Source organism: Diabrotica virgifera, chromosome 6 (genome assembly GCF_917563875.1).
Source record: "Diabrotica virgifera virgifera chromosome 6, PGI_DIABVI_V3a".
In the NCBI taxonomy this organism is placed as follows: Eukaryota; Metazoa; Arthropoda; class Insecta; order Coleoptera; family Chrysomelidae; genus Diabrotica; species Diabrotica virgifera.
Window position 1 is genome coordinate 248,311,255 of NC_065448.1, and position 22,243 is coordinate 248,333,497.

At 32.4% G+C, this 22,243-nt stretch overlaps 1 protein-coding gene across 1 annotated transcript in view; it reads right to left on the reverse strand.

Moving 5' to 3' along the window:
- The window catches only part of LOC126887489 (E3 ubiquitin-protein ligase listerin), a 76,591-nt gene that overhangs the window by 40,412 nt on the left and 13,936 nt on the right, over positions 1-22,243 (reverse strand). Inside the window, exons 6-10 of the mRNA XM_050655060.1 lie at positions 19,135-19,325; positions 16,791-17,208; positions 9,553-9,954; positions 4,834-5,038; positions 2,858-3,359 (exon numbers count right to left, since the gene is read on the reverse strand). Coding sequence (XP_050511017.1) covers positions 2,858-3,359; positions 4,834-5,038; positions 9,553-9,954; positions 16,791-17,208; positions 19,135-19,325 — 1,718 coding nt within the window. The remainder of the gene's footprint in view (positions 1-2,857; positions 3,360-4,833; positions 5,039-9,552; positions 9,955-16,790; positions 17,209-19,134; positions 19,326-22,243) is intronic.

The following is a 22,243-nucleotide window of genomic DNA, read 5'->3' on the forward strand; positions in this document are numbered from 1 at the left end:
AATTTTGACGAATTAATGAAATAAATATAAAATTGTAGTTTCATTTAATTAATTCAAAATTCAAAATTCCGCCTATGATTACTTGTCAAAAAGGTTGACGTTGACGTAAAAACTACTAGAGAATCGAAAAACGTCAACTTTTTTGACAAAAAAACCATAGGCGTACATTTGAATTTTTATTAATTAAATGCGAAGCTACAATATTATATTTATTTAATTTATTCACCAAAATCAAAATCAACTAAAACACAAAAAAATTAGTATGGCTGAGTAGGTATTTTGAATACCTTTCAAACGAGGTATCACTTGCCATAAGGTCCCATTTAAAATTATCGGTCACAGTGGCTCTGTAACGTCATCTGTCACTATTACGTCACCTGTCATAACTAGTTAAGAAGCTTACGTCAGTTAATTTCCTCCATCCAAATTTCACTATTATAGGTAAAACCGTTCAAAAGATAAGAGGGGGGGTACGGACTTTTGACTAGCACTGTATAATATTATGTACAGTGAAATGGACGAAAAGAAAAGAGTTGTAAATTTCACATATGACGAAAAATTGAAGTTAGTTGAATTGTCATTAATGAAATAATTTTAAAATAAATAATATGTTGAAAATTGCTTTTTATTATTAATTTTTTAATGACACACTTTTAGTTATATCATGAATGGGTTTTTGAAACACAACACTAGTTTGTTAGGTAGTAGGTAGACTACATAAGTTGTCAACCGACCTGTAAAAAACTCCAAAGGATTTTCTATATTTTCCAACACATATTATATTAATAATATAAAAGAAAATACAAAATTACAACTAATATACCTAATATTACAGAATAACAGAAAAATTAAGGTAAAAAGCAAATTATTGACAAACGTCACAAGTACATTAGTCAAAATTGTAAAAATATAACCTGACTGTCAACGATAAGTAATACCTAAAGTTTAGGGAGATCGAAATCAGTATCCTAACGTAAGGTAATGCTTAAGCGGTTTAGGCAATTCTTATCGTATGGTGAAATCCGTTTTAAGAGTTATGAAGTACCTAAACCCACTTAGGTAATTCTTAAATATTTAGGTATCGTTGGTGAAATCGGGCATAAGACAAGAAGTAGAAATGGAATTGGTAAAAAGAACAAGCCGCAATTAGACCAGGAACATAGACAAATGACAACATAATGTCCCCGAACATTTTTTTCTAAATTTATCCGTTTGACCAAAAAACGAAAATACATTTTGATATGCAAATTGAAGTCTGGCAACAACGCGCAACTCAAAAATCTAGATTAAAAAAGTAGGTTTGTAGGTCAATTGCAACTGGTAGGTAAAATAATGTAAATATCAACCAAACCCATATCCATTACTTTGCAGGTAGGTACCTATGATGTCAACAACCCCAAAAATCACACCTTAATAATAAATAAACAAGGGGTTATTAGGTTAAATTTCCACAGTCACGGCAAGTTTTTCTAGGCTACGTTGCCATGTCATTCAAATTTATGAAAATAAAAATTCACTTATATGAAGAACAATGTAATTTTTTTCTTGAGAACGGTAAACTTTGGAAAAAAATGTTATAGGACTTTTTTGTTCTAAATTGTGTATTATATCCATACCTTAACGGAACGCACTATTTTCGGAGACATCCTGTATATACCATTAGGAAGCTAATAGAAAGAAGCATAGACACGGGAAGAAAACTAGCATTGGCATTCATGGATCTAAGAGCAGCATTTGACACAATAGAAAAACCGATTATACGGAAATGCTTGAGGAAAATAAACGTACCACATACATTGATAAAAATTATAAAAAGTATGTACTTACAAAGAGGTAAAAGGAAGAGTACAAATAACGGAAAAAATAGGAAGAATTTAATTGGAAGAGAGGTATTAAACAAGGAGATAGTCTGAACCCTTTGCTATTTATATTAGTAATGAACGAATTGAAAAGAAAAACTAGAGTAAGAACCAATCAAATACAGACAATAATAGGATAGAATAGATTACAAACAGTAACAATAAAGTCCTTAATGTATGCGGACGACATAGTACTAATAGCAGATTCTGAGAATGAACTAAAAATGGAAATAAACGAGGAAAAAATTAAGATAATTATAATCAGCGGCAAAGAAGATAACGAAGATATTGAAATAAAGATAAAATGTAAAAAATAATAATTGAAAATAGTTACAACTTACCAATACCTGGGAAGTATAATTACTAACGACAGAAAAATAAACTGAGAAATACCAAATAGAGCAAAGAAATCAAACAAGTTATACTATGCGTTAGCCCCAATACTGGGAAAAAGAGAACTGACATGAAAGACAAGAATAAAAATAAATATTACAATAGTGAAACTGGGCAATTCTGGAAAAATATAAGAACATGATAAATGCAATGGAGATGCTACCTAGAACGATAGTTGGAAAGACAAAATGGGATAGATTAAGCAACGAGACTTGGGTGAATGGCCAACCAAGAAGCAATAACGAATAAAATAGCAAAGAGACAAATAAACTGGTATGGGCATTTGATGAGGATGCAACCCGACAGAATTACAAGAAAAGTCAACGAAGAAGCAAAGAACATCGTAAAAAGAAAAAAGAGGCAGACAACAAAAAAATGAATACAGCAAATACTAGAGGCGGGAAAATTTAAACAAAAATCACTCGAGGAATTGAAAATAATGACAGGAAATAGAAAAGAATGGAAGAAATGGGTGAATAGAAATTAAAATGGGACAAATCCTACATACTGTTAGGGTAAAAGGGGAGAAAGAAAGAAATAATTGTGCAGTTAAAATATGTATACATGTAAAAAGAAACCCAAAGGTAATTTTGAAGTTGACTTACCTTTTAGATGAATTTATAAATTTTCTTTCAACGAATACCATTAAGAATACAGTTAAATGTAGAGGTAAACTTTTATAAACAGCTCTTAAAGTGTTAACAACTACATTGATTAAATAATTTACATTTGCCTCGTCTAGATTACTTTTCAAAAACTCTTCTTCTACCACTACAGCAAGTTTAGACACTAACGTTAAGCTGTCTTCTTTACTCATATTTTTACACAATAGAGTAACAGCGTCTTGCCAAGCACTGGTTAGTTCATATATCGTTTCTGTCGATATAATTTCGTTATCAATATTTGAATTACAAGACAACCTGAAGAGAGCCAGTAGCAGTTGATCGCTGTATGTTAACAATAGATTGTCGGTGTAGATGATGGCACAAATGTAAGCTGCAAGGCTCGTACAGGTATCAGCAGTAACAACGTGGTCCGAATAGTTTTCTACTACTGATACCAGCTTGGATATTATTTCGGCAACAGCAGAATCACAAATAAAAAGTTCTGAAATACAAAAAAAATAAATAAACCATTTTTTAGAAAAACTTATTAGTTAACAAGTAATTGGACTTCGTAAGTCCTAGGTTTTCACCCAAAGTAATCGAAATTAGAAATGGAAGTCGATATCTGAACTCTTCGTGTAACTTTGCGTCGATTGACATACGATTTTACTAATTTTGAGTTATCTTTACTAAACTGGGTCATAATTGTTTAAATAGAATTGAATTTAAAACTGAAACTAAAGATTCAAACTCGACTTTTCAATGAGCTTCGATTGATGTGTTACATGTATTTCTGCGACTATAATATGGCACTTGTCACGTTGAATAATATATCGCATATATAGTACTTCGAGCACTTTAAAACAGTACTTACGGTTGCAACTCTAAAACCTGAAGTCCGTTGTCACATTGTTCATCTTTAATACCATTCTTGGGCTATAAGCTTTCATTCGACACCTCATTTGTCATTATATCTATATTAATAACGGAGGAGTTGTATTCGCGGACGGACGAACAGCCAGTCATGAAACCGGGAGTATACATTTGTTCTCTTCTTGCGAAGGCGAGTCCGGTATTTTTAAAACAGTACTTCCGGTAGCATTTCTAAAACCCAAAGTCCTGGGTCAAATTTATCACCTTTAGTACTATCCTTGGATTATAAGTTTTCAGTCGAAACCTCATTTGTCATTCTACCTGGTATAGTCACCGAGGAGTTATATTCGGGGTCGAACCGACAGACAGTCTAGGTCAAATTTATCACCTTTAGTACTATCCTTGGATTATAAGCTTTCATTTGACACCTCATTTGTCATTCTACCTGGTATAGTGACGGAGGACTTATATTCGCAGTCAGACGGACGGACGGACAGACCGCCTAGGTCAAATTTCTCACCTTTAGTATCCTTGGATTATAAGCTTTCATGCGACACCTTATTTATCATTCTATCTGATATAGTGACGGAGGAGTTATATTCGCGGTCGGACGGACAGACAGCCTAGGTCAAATTTCTCACCTTTAGTAGCATCGTTGGATTATAAGCTTTCGTTTGACACCTCATTTGTCATTCTACCTAGTATAATGACGGAGGAGTTGTGATCACAGTCAGACAGACGGACGTGGATAATTCAACATTTTCACATTTTTTCAAAATTGGTGAAAACAATAAGGAAAGAGAGCTTTACAAATAACGTATGCCTCAGCATAGAGGTTAATGCATCTACCATAGTAACAAAACTTTGAACTTTGAAATCATACAATACAATTTAATCGAGGAACCGATTGCAACACTAGGAAGTTCAATTAGAAATAACATTCTTTGGCAATTTATCCAGCATGAAGTTGAATGGACTCTAATTATTAAGCTATTAATCGATATAATTCACAATTATACCGGTGAAACTATACAAATTTGGGGAGTTAAGATTAATGTGAGATTACAAATTAAGGTAATAATTTGTGATTGAACAGGTCTTACCTGAATCTTGATTCTCAGTTAGCGCAACCTTAAACAATGTACTTAAATCTGGTGGACATTCATCAACTATAATCTTGTCAGTGATTGACACGATGAATTTACTAATTTTCTCTGTTCGTAACCACTTCTTTACTAATTCATCTTTATTGTAGGGATGAGATAAAGCTTCTGAAATGCACCAACTTAAGCATTCTTCTGATGTTATCTACAACAATAATTTTTGAATATTTATATAATTATAAAAAGAATGACCAATGCTATAATATCAGCTGTCCTCCATTGAAATCCCATTTTATGACTGTTTCATCTGGCCATATATAAATAATGTACCTATAGGAAAAGTCAAACAATAAGGAATATACATAATTTTCCCCTTGTTGCTATATTCTAAATTTGAAAAAATTTATAGGGAATAATCAGATTTTTTTGACATGCCATTCCTACTACAGCGAGCCATAGAGGTATATATTAACATAGAGTGAGCCTACCTTCCGAGCTACCTGACGACAAGATCTCATGGACTGGTTTGCGGCATCTCTTTCTAACACATTGTATCGACAAACTAAGATTAAATTAAGTGTGAGTATAGGCACGGAAGGGGAGGACTACTGTCGCAGCTTTACTATGCGTAAGAGTGAAACAGCAATAATCCAAATAAAAAAGATGGTGTCGTCACTTTGCTCTGAATGACACTCTCTCTATGCTAATATATAACTCTATGCAGCGAGCATCACATTGGCTAGAATTAGTGACGAGTTTATATGACGTCATTATTATATTTGGTGAAATTGTAAATGGTAACTGACGTCTGTCATAATATTGGAGGTTAAATATAATGTCAAATTATTATTTTCAAATTATATTTTATTTATTTGGTTTATATTTTAATCACAATTAACAGCAATATATTTATATTAAAAATATTGCAACAATTACTAAAATTATCAGCTTCAACATATAGTGTTAAATTTGTGTGGGTTAAGGGACATTCAGACATATTGGGTAATAGTATTGCGGATTCAATAGCTAAAAATCCACTAAAGTACCCTCAAATATTGATTGAAGAACTTAACACATGTGATCTTTTTGCATATGTTAAACAGCATATTAAATGTAAATGGGATAGACGTTGGATTCAGTTCGGTGAAAGTACAGGCACTAATTTGTTTAAATTACAACCAACAGTAGCTGTTAACCAATTTTACAAGTTATTGCACTAAGTAGAAATACAGTGTCGACCATCCTAAGATTAAAAGTAGATCATGGATGTTTTCCGAAGCATCTACATAAAATCGGAGTTCTCCCAACAGGCAGATGTGACTGTGGAACTAGCATAGCTAATCTAAATCACATATTTTTTAACTGTCTCTTACATCTTAATGCAAGTATGTGGCTGCTACAAGAATTGCTGAAAGCAGGTTTAAGTACTCCCCTAGACTTAAATGTACTATTAAGTGAAGATAACATTAAAATTTTTAAACTAATTATGACATTTCTTCAAAAAATTCAATTAAGTGTGAATGTAAAACTAATCGTTTGAATGAATAGGTATTTCCTTTGTATTATGTAATGTATGAATGAGATATTTCTTGTAATTAATTATATTATTTTGTAATCTATGTATGTTCGAAAAAAAAATTATATATTTAAAAAAAGATTAAAAAAAATAATAAAAAAATATATTATAAAAAAAATAAAAAAAAATAAATAAATAAATCACTAAGAGGTTCTAAATCTCCGCGAGGATGAATCGGATTTAGTTCTTACCGCAATGAAGAGAAAAACAAAACAAAAAAAATTAATATAGTTGTATTTATTAACATAGTAAGTAGACATTGTTATTTGTAAGCTTTATTTTTTATTATTCTTTATTTTTAAGTGTATACTGGACAATTTTATACTTATGAACGAATAATAATTTTATACGTAGTTACGTGGCTAAAGGTTCTGAACCAAGGTTAGAATCAAAACAAAAAAAAAATTCGTTCATTTTTTAACCAATTTTACTTTCCCTTCCCTATCCTTGATTGGTCGATTATATTTGTAATAGTTTTGTTGTATGGTAGGTTTAGTTAGGCGTTAATTTTAAGAAGTGTTACTGGCTACATGATGACAGCTCCCAAAGGTCATAAAAGAAGGAAAAAAAAAGAATGTGTGTGTACTTTGTACGCACGTAAGAAGTTATACTTCTATTATATGATTTCTTAAAAATAAATATACTTTAAACAGTTTGTTTTAATTTTTTTTAAACACCAAACTAATTTTGTGCGTTCAAAAAAATAAAAAAAAAGTATAGGATTGCTCCGGATTCGAACTTAAGACCTCTCGATCTCTGGCCGAATGCTATACCAAATACGCTACGAGGACTGTGTCTGTATCGGTTCGGACGTACCTAATGACAATTCACGGTAACAAACAGACAAGGTGAAGTATTCGCGGTGTGCAAGTACTTGGAAGGGAATTGAGAAACGATCGTGCGCGAATAGCGGAAAAATATTGCAACTTTCTTAAATAATTCATGTTGTCAATTGAAATTGTCAAATTGACGTACATTTCATATCTACTGTCATTGAAGAAGAAAAATTATATGTTGCTCCACAATATTGATATGATAATAATATGCAATTATTATATAAAGGTATGTAAATGTAATTAATTGTATTTTGCTTGCAGTACTGCATTTTAATAACTAATTTTATTTACTACATACAATTGTTTACGTTTTAATAACATAACCTGAATCTTATTTTTCTTATTATTTTTTGGACTATGGCCTTGACAATTATCCAGTAACCAGGACTAATATAATTGGCCAATATAATTAAAAGTGCGAATAAAGTTGCAGAGCGTAGAAATAGGTGTCGCTTTGCCGAACTTGCACGGTCCCAATAATAAATATATAATAAAATGTTTTAATAATACTCATCTTACTCCTGAGGAAGACAAATCCAAAGACACAAAAATTATAATAAATATATTTACTAAAAACACTAATATCATTGTTTATATAGGGAGATAGTTGGTCAACCCAATAGGTAAATATGTTTGATTCAAATTGAGACAGTCACCAGATGTCCCCACAATTTCTGTCAGGGTCGCAACGTCAAAATGCATAGACACCAAGTTACGATCCTATTCATAACACCCCAACTCGCATACATATTAAGAAAAATAAATATATAGAAGAGTATAATATTTAGAAATTGAATTAATGATGTCATGCTACTATACATTATATATAATAGCATGACATCATTAATTCAATTTCTAAATATTATACTCTTCTATATATTTATTTTTCTTAATATGTATGCGAGTTGGGGTGTTATGAATAGGATCGTAACTTGGTGTCTATGCATTTTGACGTTGCGACCCTGACAGAAATTGTGGGGACATCTGGTGACTGTCTCAATTTGAATCAAACAAATTTTCCTATTGTGCTGACCAACTATCCCTATATAAACAATGCTAATATATTCTTTTCACAACTTTTCTTGCACTGATATATTTATACATAACTTGAAAGATTTAGCAACTAAACGCCATACTGTCTGTGTGCGCATGCGCGCAATATTATGAAATTTTACTCTCAATCGCGCCTAAAGAAGTATAACTTCAAAAATAAATAAACAAAAATCTTACATAACCTCCCATAGGATAACATGACTTTGACACTTATATTACAGCTACTTATCTTTGTCTCACACTCTTTAAGAGAAAGAGAAACAGTGTAGCCGGTAGTTGCTGTGGTAAATATATACAGTGGGAAAAATAAAAGAATACCCATGAACGATCACATCAATTACTTATTTTGTATTTGCTATCTTTTTCTATAACAAATGTTTGTTATTTATAGAAAAATAGAGCAAATACAAAATAAGTGATTGATGTAATCGTTCATGGGTATTCTTTCATTTTTCCGACTGTACATGTTTTTATTTGGCAACAGCGCTTTCCTGCAAAACTTGACGGTAGCGAAAAAACTAATATGAGGAAAATATAATGAGGAAAAATTTGTTGGCCGTCAAGTTACCGGTGGGTTATCACGTCATGAAATCTAGACGTGCATACCTAATTGTTTGACTTTTAGTTTATATACAAACCATTTTAAATGGTTTTCAAAAAAATCGTTAAAATAAAATGTATCACAAAAGTTAGCTTGTAGATGATTTACAGGTTAACAAAGGATACTATGTGCCCCGGTATATTAGGCTTCAACGCCCTTAGAGTTTGAGGCTCAGTAATATGCTGGTCTGATCAACCTATAGGGGAGCAGTACTGCCAGGGATAAGAGTTTGAGGCTTATTACTGAGCCTCAAACTCTTATCCCTAGCCGTACTGCTCCCCTATAGGCTGATCAGACCAGCATATTTCAGTTCAAGCCTCAGATTCATTAGAATTTTCAACTACTGCGTTAGCCTTTTATTTTTCTATTCACCGGGCCAGGGTTTGAACTCACATACCTCGTAGTGAGGCGAAGATCTGACCGACGTTAACAAAGGATTGTGTTAAAGCAAAATTTAAAGTAAATGAAAAGACTAAAAAGGGATAGTTCCCTGGGTTGGCTCTATACCATATAAATAAAAAACTCTAACATTGAAGTAAAACAACTTCTATGTAATAGGTATAATATAATACAATCCTAAAAAATCCCAATGGATTGTATAAAAAATGTGTTCAGAACGAATGTGTGTTTCCTGTAAATGAAAAGACACTTACCTTCGAAAATGTATTTAGAATCTGCTGTTTTTCCGTACTCTCAAGGTATTCAAACATCAAAAAAATTAAACTAACAACATGTTTGCAACACAACTCTGGACTAACGAGCCACATATGAAGAATTTTGGTATATACATCGATCGGTTTTGAGTCAGGTACCTTTTGCTTCATCTTTTCGTTGAGGTTCGAAAAGAAGTTCTTCGTGTCAAAATCAATCACTAGTGAGTAAAGGTGTTTAACCAAGATTCGCGACTTCTTTTCAGAAATGTACTTAACGTAATCTTCGCAGATGTCGTAGACGAGTTTGTTCAAATGAGTGTAGTACATTTTATCGTCACTAGTTGTTTTGGAATGTTTTTGTTTGGAATCTTGATTATCAGTTTCCTCGCTGCTGAATTTAACCTAAAATATAATTATTATTATTAAAGTAAAGATATGACAAAGTATTATGAAGTGAAGACTTCTGTTGTGTATATTAGTATATGCATTTATTAAAAATTCGTTAAAATATATCCAAAAGATAATGGAAAATCACAAAAATCACAAAACGGTTTCGGTTTTAACTGAACATCTCCAGTATGGACGTTTATCATAATCAGAATACAAGACAAACAGTTTGGATTCATGAAAGGCTTAGGTACGAGAGATGTACTGTTTAGTCTACCGGTATTATTCCAAAGAAGCAGAGATATGACTTGCGATATTTACACCTGCTTTGTGGACTACCAAAAAGCATTTGATGACAGTTCAAGACCGAAAAATGATGGATGTTCTAACAAAAACGCAAATGGATGATAAAGACCGGTGTATAATACAAAATTTATACTGGAACCAATCAGCCACAATAAGAACAAATCTTGGAGATGGACCGACGGCGACGGAAGCGATCCATATTCTGCGAGGCGTTAGATAAGGATCTATACTTTCACCTATATTACTTAACCAATATTCAATAGTGATGTTGAAAAAGTAACTATTCGTTACAAAGTACTCGTTACTTACGAATACCAAAAGTAACGATTACTATACAGAGAGGCAAATCGTTACTTTGATTACTCTGATTACTTCGTACCAACCGTATCGGAGCTAGTAACGACTATTGTATCTACTTTGATTACTCTGATTACTTCGGTACTTCATACCAATCGTATTAGAGCGAGTAACGGCTATTGTATCTACTTTGATTACAGTATTTCTCATGATCACCTTTCAGTGCGTCACAGTTTTTCGATTTCTTTCTAACGCATTAAATTGTATGTGACAGAAAAAAAGGCACGTCGGTGATTACATTTCGTCGGTGACATTTTTATAACATTTATTCTAGTTATTCTAGTTGTCGATAGATGGCGCCATAATAAAAAAATAATTTTTTTTTAATTAGATAATAATATTACAAATATAGGGGTGTATTCTGTAACACTTCCGTTAAATTTTAGTGGCCTCTAAAATTTTAGCGCCCGCTAAAAATATTTTGGTATTCTGTAAATCATACATCCGTTAAAATCATAACCTAAACCGTTAAAACTCCCTCTAAATAAAATATTTTAGAGGATGTCAAAACGTACCCGCTAAATTTTTAGCAGTCCGTTAAATGTGGTTTGATTATTTTTGTTGGGTTATGTTTGTATGAATAGTAGTTTGTTATTCTTGTATTATACTGGAGATAAATATTTAAAAATGGAAAATGGCTTTTTATAATGTATTTGGCGAAGAAGTACTTAATAAATAATAATGAAAGGTAAGTCTCATTTTTACTTTACAATTGACACACTACACCTATAAGTAACAAAATTCAAATGTTTGTTTCTTTTTGTAGAGCTGATTTCAGATTAAAACATAAACACAAAGTAACTAATTGACCTGAAAGTAAATAACTACAATTACCATTTCAAAGGAAGTAGGTACCTACCTAAGTACCTAGAAATGTTATTGAAAAAGTGTTGGAAGTCAAAGATGTTTGTCAAAGCAATTAAATCCTGTTAATGCAGTTAAAATTATTTAAAGTTATTGTGGAACATTACAAAACGTACCAAATGATTACAAAGGTAAAGTTTCAGAAGGTTTATAACCAGATGCAGATTAATAAGATGACCTTAATGTCATTGAAAATAGACCATTTATTTGACCAAAATTAGTGTCGAAGGGGAGAAGAAAAATAAGATATGCATTTTTTCAGCAATATTTTAATGTATAACTTTATAAATAAAAATGTTTAATTGGAAAATATGAGTTTTACTAAAAAATAATTAAATATAAATATTATTTTCTAGGAAACTGTCATTTTCTTCTTCTTCTTAAGGTTTTTGGCCTCCAACAGTCAGTTTTCGGTCAATCTCTAGGTTAAAAGTAGTTCAAAACGATCAACGTGCGACGTTGCCGTATTTGTTCCAAAACCTTTTAGAGGATTCCTCTAAAATAATATTATTTTAGCGGTCCTCTATAATATGTGTATACAGAATGACAATCTAACCGAAAAGTTTTAGAGGACCGTTAAAAGTTAAATTTTAGAGGCCTCTTAAATTTAACGGAAATGTTACAGAATACACCCCATAATCTGTATAATTTATAAGACTATACAAATCAAAGAAAATACCATTTTATAAATGCAAGAAACACATTTGATTTGTTTTTATTCCAAATTGAAAATAAAATGTGACAACTGTCAGATTTAACTAAAATGTCATGTTAGAATAAATGTCATAAATGTGTATTATCACGGACTTACCCTTTTTCCTATCATTTGTTACGCACTGAAAAATGATCATGAAAAGGACAATACTTCTTTACTTCGTAACAATCGTATCAGAGCGAGTAACGACTATTATATCTACTTTGATTACTTTGATTACTCTGATTACTTCGTACCAATCGTAACAGAGCGAGTAACGACTATTGTATTTACTTTGGTTACTTTGATTACTCTGATGAATTAAAATATTAAAATACAACAAAACATAGAGTAAGAAAACAAACAGTTGGTAATCAAATTATGTAAATCAAAGCATCACCTACAACCTACAAGGTAGGTACTTAAATTTTACATTTTCCAAATAGGTACCTATGTAATTTTTTAATACAATACTGAGACGTTTACAATTACGTACCTGTTACTTTTAAAAACCTATTTAAAAAGTCACTACAATTATAAACTTGCTTTTGTTTCTGTCCTCACAATAAAAACTAATATACACAACATATGTTTACTCATAACCGACATATTGAACAATTATTGACAGGTCATTGTAATTACCCAATCAGAGCACATATAACGTTTGAGCTGCGCCCAGGACCAAGACTTTTTATGAATTCGCGCACATACAGGGTGAGTCACCACTAACAGGACGGAAGATTACAGCTAAACGGTAAAAGATTTGAAAAAAATTTAAATTGAATAGTTTGTAAGTTGATAAAAGCTACATTCTAAAATTATTTTGAAATATACAGGGTGTCCCAATAAATTGCGGCGGGTATTCCATAACTAATTATTATACATTTGTCTACAGGGTGTTCAAAATTTAGAGTTTCATTATTGGAGTATTCAATGTGTCATATGATGCTTATTTTAAATAGAACACTATATATATTAATAAATAATTATACTAACCAAATTTACCTCTTTCGAATGGTATATGAATGTCCTATACCTAGGTGTCATAGTTTTTGCGTAATTTACAATTATTTAAATTCTTAATCTGTAAATCGATTTTAAAACGAAAGATTAATGTCATTGTATGACATTGTCAGTTTATGACAGTGCGGTCTGGTAATTATCAAAACTATAAACATCCGTGTATGATATTCAACTTTTTTTTACTTAAAAATGGCTTTGGAAGAGCCAATTACATTCAGATTTAATTGTTCCTAAAAATGAATAATCACACTATCTATGAAAGAGTAGACATGCTACTTTGCATTGGGGAATATTTTTAAAATTTTCTCTTAGCTTCTAAAGTTTACGCTTAAAAGTATCCTGATAGAGGACACCCAAAAAAGGACGTTTTTGAGAAATTTCCCGATAGATTCCGTGCTGCTGGTAATTTTGCATAGGTAGGAAAAGTTAAATGGAAGAATGGAAGACATCATGGATATCCACCATACATAAAAAAGGCAGACGGGATCAATGTGACAACTACAGAGGCATCGCTGTAACGAACTCGATCAGCCGAATATACGGAAAACTGATTAAAAATAAAATCGAAAACGAATATAAAGATATAGAAGCTGAAGAACAGGCAGGATTCAGGGCAGGGAGATCAACGGTTGACCATCTGTTTTGTATTACACAGATTATTGAGAAGAAACTGGCCGTCAACCAGGAGGTGCATCTGTTATATGTGGACTTAAGAAAAGCGTATGATAGCATCCCACAAAACAAACTATGGGAAGCATTAGAGAAAACCAATATAAGCGCAAATTTAATAACAGCGACGAAACAATTGTATACCAAAACTGCATCAAGGGTGAAAGTTGGAAGCAGGCTATCGAGAGGATTCCAAATTAGCAAAGGCCTAAAACAAGGGTGCTGCCTTTCACCGACATTATTTAAGATCTACCTCGAACAAACTCTAAAACTTTGGAAACGCAAATGCAAAAACATGGGATTACCGATCAGCAACAATACAATATACACTTTGTCATTTGCAGACGACCAACTTGTACTAGCGCAAGACTACGATGATATAGAATATATGACAAGGAAATTAATAGAGGAGTACAAAAAAGGTGGTTTGGAAATAAACATAAAGAAGACCGAATATATGTGTATCGGTGGGACACAGCAGGACCTTACACTGGGGAATGGCGAAATTATTAAACATTGCGACGCATATAAATACCTTGGTATGACCATCACACAAGAAGGAAGCGTAGACCGGACGATAGAAGAAAGAAACAACCAGGGAAGAAAAGCAATTACCCTTCTTAATAGCATCCTCTGGGACCAGTCAATATCAAACAACAACAAACATAGAATATACAATACAATTGTTAAGAGTATAATCACTTACAGCAGTGAAGTATGGCAAATAAAAGAAAGATACAAGAGAAAACTTGAAGCAACAGAAATGGATTTCTGGAGGCGCTCAGCAGGAAAATCAAGATTAGAAAGGGTAACCAACAACAGAATTAGGGAAATAATGAATGTGAAACACACAATAGTAGATGACATTAGTACCAAACAGCTTAGATGGTATGGACACGTACAAAGAATGTCCGAAGAACGACTCCCGAAACAAATCCTAACGTGGACCCCTCATGGTAGACGAAAAAGAGGAAGACCCCGCCTGAGTTGGAGAGAAGGCATAAATCGAGAAATGAGAGAAAGAGAATTGGATGAAGACCTTTGGATGGACCGAAGTGAATGGCGACTAGGCATCGGAAGACGTAGGAGAACGTTTTAAAACCGATATATATATATAAGGAAAAGTTAAATAAAAATAAACCATTTATTTTTGATGACGTCAACGAACTTGATGTCCTGCTTTCTGTTACGGAAAACCCAAATACTAGTACCTACGTAAAAAATGTCGAGTCAATTGGAGATCAGTCTAACAAGTGTATGTAGAATACATAAGAAAAACCACTATTATCCGTATAAAACTCAACTACACCAGCATTAGACAGAACAGGAACGTTTAACTTTTCGTTTATAGACTTTAGAATTTGGAGAAGATCCTGATTTTTTTAAGAATGTATTATGTACAGACAAATCTACCTACTTTTAATAATAATCGTCTAGTTAATAGACATAGCTTTCATTTTATTATGATACAGTAAACAAACATTTTAATGTTGATCGCCAACACCGATGAAGTGTTAATGTTTGGGGCAGTATTCTGAGCCAGTACGTTATCGACCCATATTTTTTTGACGAAAATCTGAATGGAACAACTTTTTTAAATTTCTTAAAACAAGTTTTTTGAATCCTTCTTAAAACCTTCCACTTAGCGTGCGAACAAACATGTGGCTCCAAGTGGACGGGGCTCCTGCTTATTTTCGACGTGATGTTAAGAACAACCTCAACATAAAATTTAGAAATAAATGGATAGATTGATTCGGTCCATATATTTGGCCACCTAGGTCACCAGGATTGACCAAGATGAATTTTTTTAAATAAGGTTATATTAAAAATATTGTAAATGCTGCACTTCCTAACCCAGAAACCTGTGTTTAGTACAATCTTTGATTAATATACATGGTGTTCTAATAAAATACCCATCATATTATGCTACATTGAATAATCTAGTAATTAAACTGTAAATTTTGAACACCCTGTAAATAAATGTGTAATAATCAATCATGGAATGCATTAATTATAAGATAATTACCAGACCGTATTGACATAAAGTGACAATGTCATACAATGACATTAATTAACTTCATCTTTTGTTTTAAAATCGATTTACAGAGTAAGAATTTAAATAATTATAAATTACGCAAAAACTATGAGACCTAGGTATAGGACATCCATATACTATTCGAAAGAGATAAATTTGTTAAGTATAATTATTTATTAATATACATGGTGTTCCTTTTAAAATACGCATCATATGACACAATGAATACCCCACTAATGAAACTATAAATTTTGAACACCCTGTAGTCAAATGTGTAATAATTAATCATGGAATACGTTCAACCAATATCCAACTATTTAGATGTAAAAGTAATGTTTTTATAATTTCTTAAATAACTTGAGAATAAGCCTTCTTTTAAAACTTTACATTTTAAGAAAAGTCAACATAACTCAGAACACTCTGTACATAGGTATAGGGAAGCCTTATGAAACTATACCTTATTTTTTGCGGACAATAAAAAAATGCAATAAAATACAGGCTGTTCCATAAGAAAAATATAACTTTGATACGCCGCCATTTATTGGGACACCCTGTATATTTCAAAATAATTTTAAAATGTAGCTTTTATCAACTTACAAACTATTCAATTTAAATTTTTTTCAAATCTTTTACCGTTTCACTGTAATATTCCGTCCCGTTAGTGGTGACTCACCCTGTATACATTTATTCTTAAACGCGCTTAAAGCAGTATAACTTCAAAAAGAATGGAATAACCACATAACCAAAATGGGAGAGACGCATGTGTGTTAAAAATAGCAAGAACCAATCGGTAGAAGTATTGCACGACCGCGCAAAAGATGGAGTGACAAACTTCCATAGAGGTATCAATCCGCCAATGAACAAGCCGAATTACTTATAAAGAGGAAATTTTTAGATACTTACCTTAAATTGTTTCTTTGATTTATGGGTAACTTTCAACGATTGTAGCAGATCCAACTGCTTATCGGCGACTTTTTCTACGCTATGTGCAGGCAATTCCTTAACATTAAACAAAGTATCTCTAAAAACATCTCTAACATTTTCTAAAAAGAATTCTAGGCAAACATTTAAGTACTCGGAGTCTAAGTTTCGGCTCCAATGCTGTACTAACGTCGATATTTGATTAAATAAGGTTTTATAGTTTACTTGATCCTCAATTAGACACCATTCTATCGAATTAACGAGATGTGCTTTTATAAGAGTTTTACAAAAAGGGAGATCCGATTGCCTTTTTAAAATCACGTATTGAAGGCACTCCACGAATGCTGTGGCTACCGCTACTGATTCTGAACGACTAGATACAGTGGATTTTTGATTGAGCCTAAAAAAAAAATTACAGATGTTTATACGCCAGTCAATGAGAGCAAAAACGGGATATTATCTCCGAATTCTATCCTACTGCATGGATTTTAATGAAATTTTGGGAATAGCCTTTACTTATCTCCTAATTTAAAGTCTACCCTATGCCGATGTACGCCTTTATCTTGGGGGTGGTTCCCACACCTTCTCGGGGGTGGAAAATTTTTGGTTAAAATAAGCACAATTCTAAGCAAAAACTGTTCTATAATTTTTTCTGAAAACTCAATACTTTTTGAGTTATTCGTGGTTGAAAATTTGCCGTTTTCATTGAAAAATGACACCTTTTCGGACGGTTTTTTACAAATACCTACCTTAAAATTATGCATCTAAGAGAAAACTACATAAAACATTTTTCTAGCTTATGAAAAATCAAAGAAATTCGTTTCTTCATAAATCTTGTAGTTATAATACAAAAAGAGACATGGTAGGTGAAAAGATTTTTTTTTGGTGCATGCTCAAATCGATGTGTTCATCTTAATATAACAGAGAAATGGTCGATTTTAAAGGTATAATGCTATGAATATATTTTGTAGTACTTAAAATATCTTTAAAAGGAGCACTATTAAATGTTGATTACATTTAAACTAAACGAGATAAAGTGAAAAAAATGATGACTAATTTATTTTACGATAAAATGCGAAATATATTTAACCACTCATCCACTAGATTTAAATGCATCGTTTTACTTCTACAATACCTTGTAGTATAGAGTTAGTTCTGTGCTCAAAAAGTTGGACGGGTTTAAAATGCATGGTTTTTGAAAAAAATATTCTCAAATTATAGAGCGCATTTTTAAATTTTCTTTAAAATATTTTTCTGCATGTAACTCAAAAATGGATACAGGAATGAAAGAGATACAGCAATGAAAGGAAAAAAATTGTTAAGTATCTGAAAAAACCCTACATTTTTGTACTGTATCTTTTTTTCATATCTCTTATCATTTTCGAGTTACATGGAGAAAAAGAAGATTTTCAAGAAAATTTAAAAATGCGCTCTATAATTTGATCTTATTTTTTAAACCATTCATTTCAGACCCGTCCAACTTTTTGTACATAGAAATAACACTATAATAAAAGGTATTGTAAAAGGAAAACAATGCATTTAAATTCTGGTGAATGAGGGCTTAATAATTTTGTCTTAGTCATCAATATTTTTGCACCATATCTCGCTTAGTTTGAATGTAATCGACATTAATTAACAGTGCTCATTTTAAAGATATTTTCAAGCTCTACAAAAGGTATTCGTAGCATTATACCCCTAAAATCGACAATTTCTCTGTTATTTTGGGTTGAATGCACCGATTTGAGCATACCAAAAAAATATCTTTTTTCACCTACCATATCTCTTTTTGTATTATAACTAGAAGATTTGTGGAGAAATGAATCTCTTTGATTTTTCAAAAGCTACAAAAATGTTTTATATAGTTTTTTCGTTAGATGCATAATTTTCGCAAAAAAACCGTCCGCCATTTTGCCGCCGTTTGCCATTTTTCAATGAAAATGGCAAATTTTCAACCACAAATAACTCAAAAATTTTCCACCCCCGAGAAGGTGTTGGAACCAACCCCAAGATAAAAGCGCCATAGGATATAGGGCAGACTTTGTTTCTTGAGCTATTCCCTACTTACAGTGAAAATATTAAGTAACTTGATGCAGTAGAATGAAATTCAGAGACAAATACCCTCACTGACTGCACTTTTATTAAAAATAACGAAATAAAAAATAAATCAGAATACAAAAAATAGTATTTCTACTTTAATTTTCCTTAAACTTGCTATATTAAGTCTTACTCCAGGGAAATAAGTAAAAAAAAGATCCTACTCGAGACTTTGGACAATCCACGTACATATATGACAACTTTTCAAACAAATACGAGGTATTATACTTACCCTAACCATAGATTTTCAAAAAATAAATTGTAAAATTGGGGTGCATTATCATCAATTGTCTGAGGTAGATGAGATATCAAAGGCAACAAACTTGGATATATAATCGAGGCATTTCCTTGACCTCCTTGTTTGAGAATCTTCCACAATTTCGGTAAAAATAATTTTTCTATATTTATATACGTCCACCAATCCTAAAAATAAAGAATCTTAAATGTTGTATTTGTTAAATAATAATGGTAGACTATTCGCTCCGTGCATGACTGACGCAACACCCAGCGTAGTGGCCTGAAATTTTTGGCGAACACAATTTGACGTTAAACATATGATACACATATGACATATTTGATGTTAATGAAATATTTATTTACCATTTTTGATAAAATTTATTATACAAACAATAAGTTTGAGTGTCAAATAAACGTCAAATTAAAAAACGAATATTTGAAAGTTCTCTAAAGAAAATATAAATTTTAAGGGTTTTTCTTCACTTTTCCGATATAGTTCAGTTATTGCTGTTAACATTAATTAAGTGTACATTGAAAGCAATTAAGCAGTGTGAATTATTATTACCAGATTAGCTGGGACTAATGAACTATTACTTTTGTGGTGTGTGTCTAATATAAAATGAAAATAGATGACGATAGGAATATACCACCAGATCAGGGAAGGAAAGAAAGTCAGTATGAAAATATAAAAATAAATAATAAATATCTAAACGGCAATAATAAGGTGAGCAAAATATCTATTGAAAATGAAAAAAATTATTATTCAATCATTATTCGCCAAAGTTGTCATCTTCTTCTTCTCTTCATTTGAATGGCCTTAGCTACTAGGGCTATCCGGCCAGGATCCGTGAATATAGACTTGAATATTCAAGAGCCGTACCTGAGGTACATCTGGGCTTAAGCTCATAGCTCCTGAATCTGAAATAATTAAGAGCTAAAAAAAAACTTTGTAATTGTTTATAAGTTCCATAACTAAAGTTCTACTATTAATGGTCTAGTACTACCACGCAAAACCGCACTAAGCACATGCATTGCAAGCAAGCATAAAGTCTAAAGTTTTTAAGCAAGCTACACACGAGTCATTGTTGATGTTAAAAACTTTTGCACTGCGATTAATGTCTTTGAGTTTAAATTTTTAAACAACACATCAGTTAATGTCGGATCACGTTCTAGTTCCCTTCTAAGCAACTGGGACTCTCTTTGGAACCTATTACATTCCAATAAAACATGTTGTAAAGTTCCTACACTGCCACATAAACACTGGTTTGAATTCACTACCTTCAATCTAAATAAATGTACAGGAACACTACAATGTCCACTTCTCATACGACACATTTGTGTGATTATACCTCTCCCCAGGTTGGGAAATTTTGTAAACCATGCCTTTTTATATGGAACTGTAACTTGTGAGCAATAAGTAATTCCTTTTGCCTGTCCTATTTGTTGGAAACGATTTTCCCAACCAATCCATAGATTTTCTTTATATTTAATTTGAAAATCTTTAAAGGGGGCCTTTGGTTCTTCACTAATAGGCAGCTTTCTTCCAAGATTCGCAAGATGGGCAGCTCTATCATTCCCAATAATTCCAGTGTGACTTGGAATCCATGCAAATTTAATTTCTCTTTGTTGTTCATCAAATTCACATAGTTTTTGTTTTAGTTGGAGAGTTTGTGAGTCTATTGCCGCCTTGTAGCTTGGTCTTGTGATTTTTTCTAGAGCACTTTTAGAATCACTACAGATGAGGCACTTTGTAAAATTATTCTGTTGGATTAACTCTAATGCTTTTTTAATGGCAAATACTTCCGCTGAGCAAATTCAATTAGCGGATGGTAATCTTGCTGTTAACTGTGTTCTCTCGTTAAGGTATATCCCAATACCTACATTACCTTGTTTATCTTTGGATCCATCTGTGAAAATAAGTTTATATTCTGACCAGTTATTGAGGTACCATTCCATAAACTTGGTTTGGTTATTTGCCTCTTTGCCCATATTGACAGTTTCATAAGCCATAGGAGAAATCTGAATATTAAGTGGAAAGGAGTGACAAGGAAATAAGGAGCTATGTGCTACCTCATGAATTTCATGTAAAGTATTCTGGAAAGCAGCCAGTATTGGTGGGAAATATTTTCTTCTCCAAAAACTAAAGTAACCCAGAAAAACATTGTGAAATTGCTCAATTGAGGCATATATTGGGTTGTCATAGGCTACTACTTTTAAAATGAATTTAGATGCTAGCCATATTCTTCTAAGATCTAACGGTGTTTCTCCACACTCTGACAAAATTATATGAACTGGAGAAGACCTCATAAATCCCCCTACTACTCTAAGAGCTCTATACTGAACCTTATCCAATTTTGCAAGTAGAGAACGTGCACAACCTCCCAGAAAAATAGATCCATAGTCAAGATGTGATCTAATGTATGCCTTATATAGAGTGAGTAAAGTTGCAGGATGTGCTCCCCACCAAGTTCGACACAAACAACGAATAATATTGACTCCACTGGAAGCCCTCAATGCCATCTTTTCAATTTGACTTCTCCAAGAAAGGGAACTATCTAGAATAACTCCCAAATGAGAAACTTCTTGTTTCCAATCTAAACGTGTGCTATTCACTGATATTAGTGAATTCGGAATATTATTCCTATTTCTATCAAAAAAAATTGCTTGACTTTTGCTAGATGACAGACACATTCCCATATCATGAAGTTTATTAGAAATACTTTCTACTGCACCATTTAATTTTTCCACAACATCCACCCAGCTGTTACCGGAGCAATAGAGGGCAACATCGTCTGCATACTGAGTAATTAGAACATCCTCTGGCACACAAAATGAGATTATATTGATGACAATATTAAATAGTACTGGACTCAAAGGGGAACCCTGAGGAAGGCCCACATTGGTAGTTCTTGGTCCTAGCAGATTTAAGGAAATGGGATCAAGAACAGACACCAAACGATTAGTCAATAAATGTTTAACCAATTCAATAAGGAACAATGGCAAATTGAGATCTCCCAAAGCGTCCAATAATTGGATGATTGACACTTTATCATATGCAGAAGAAATGTCTAACATAACAGCAGCTGCTGGTTTCCTTTTTGAGA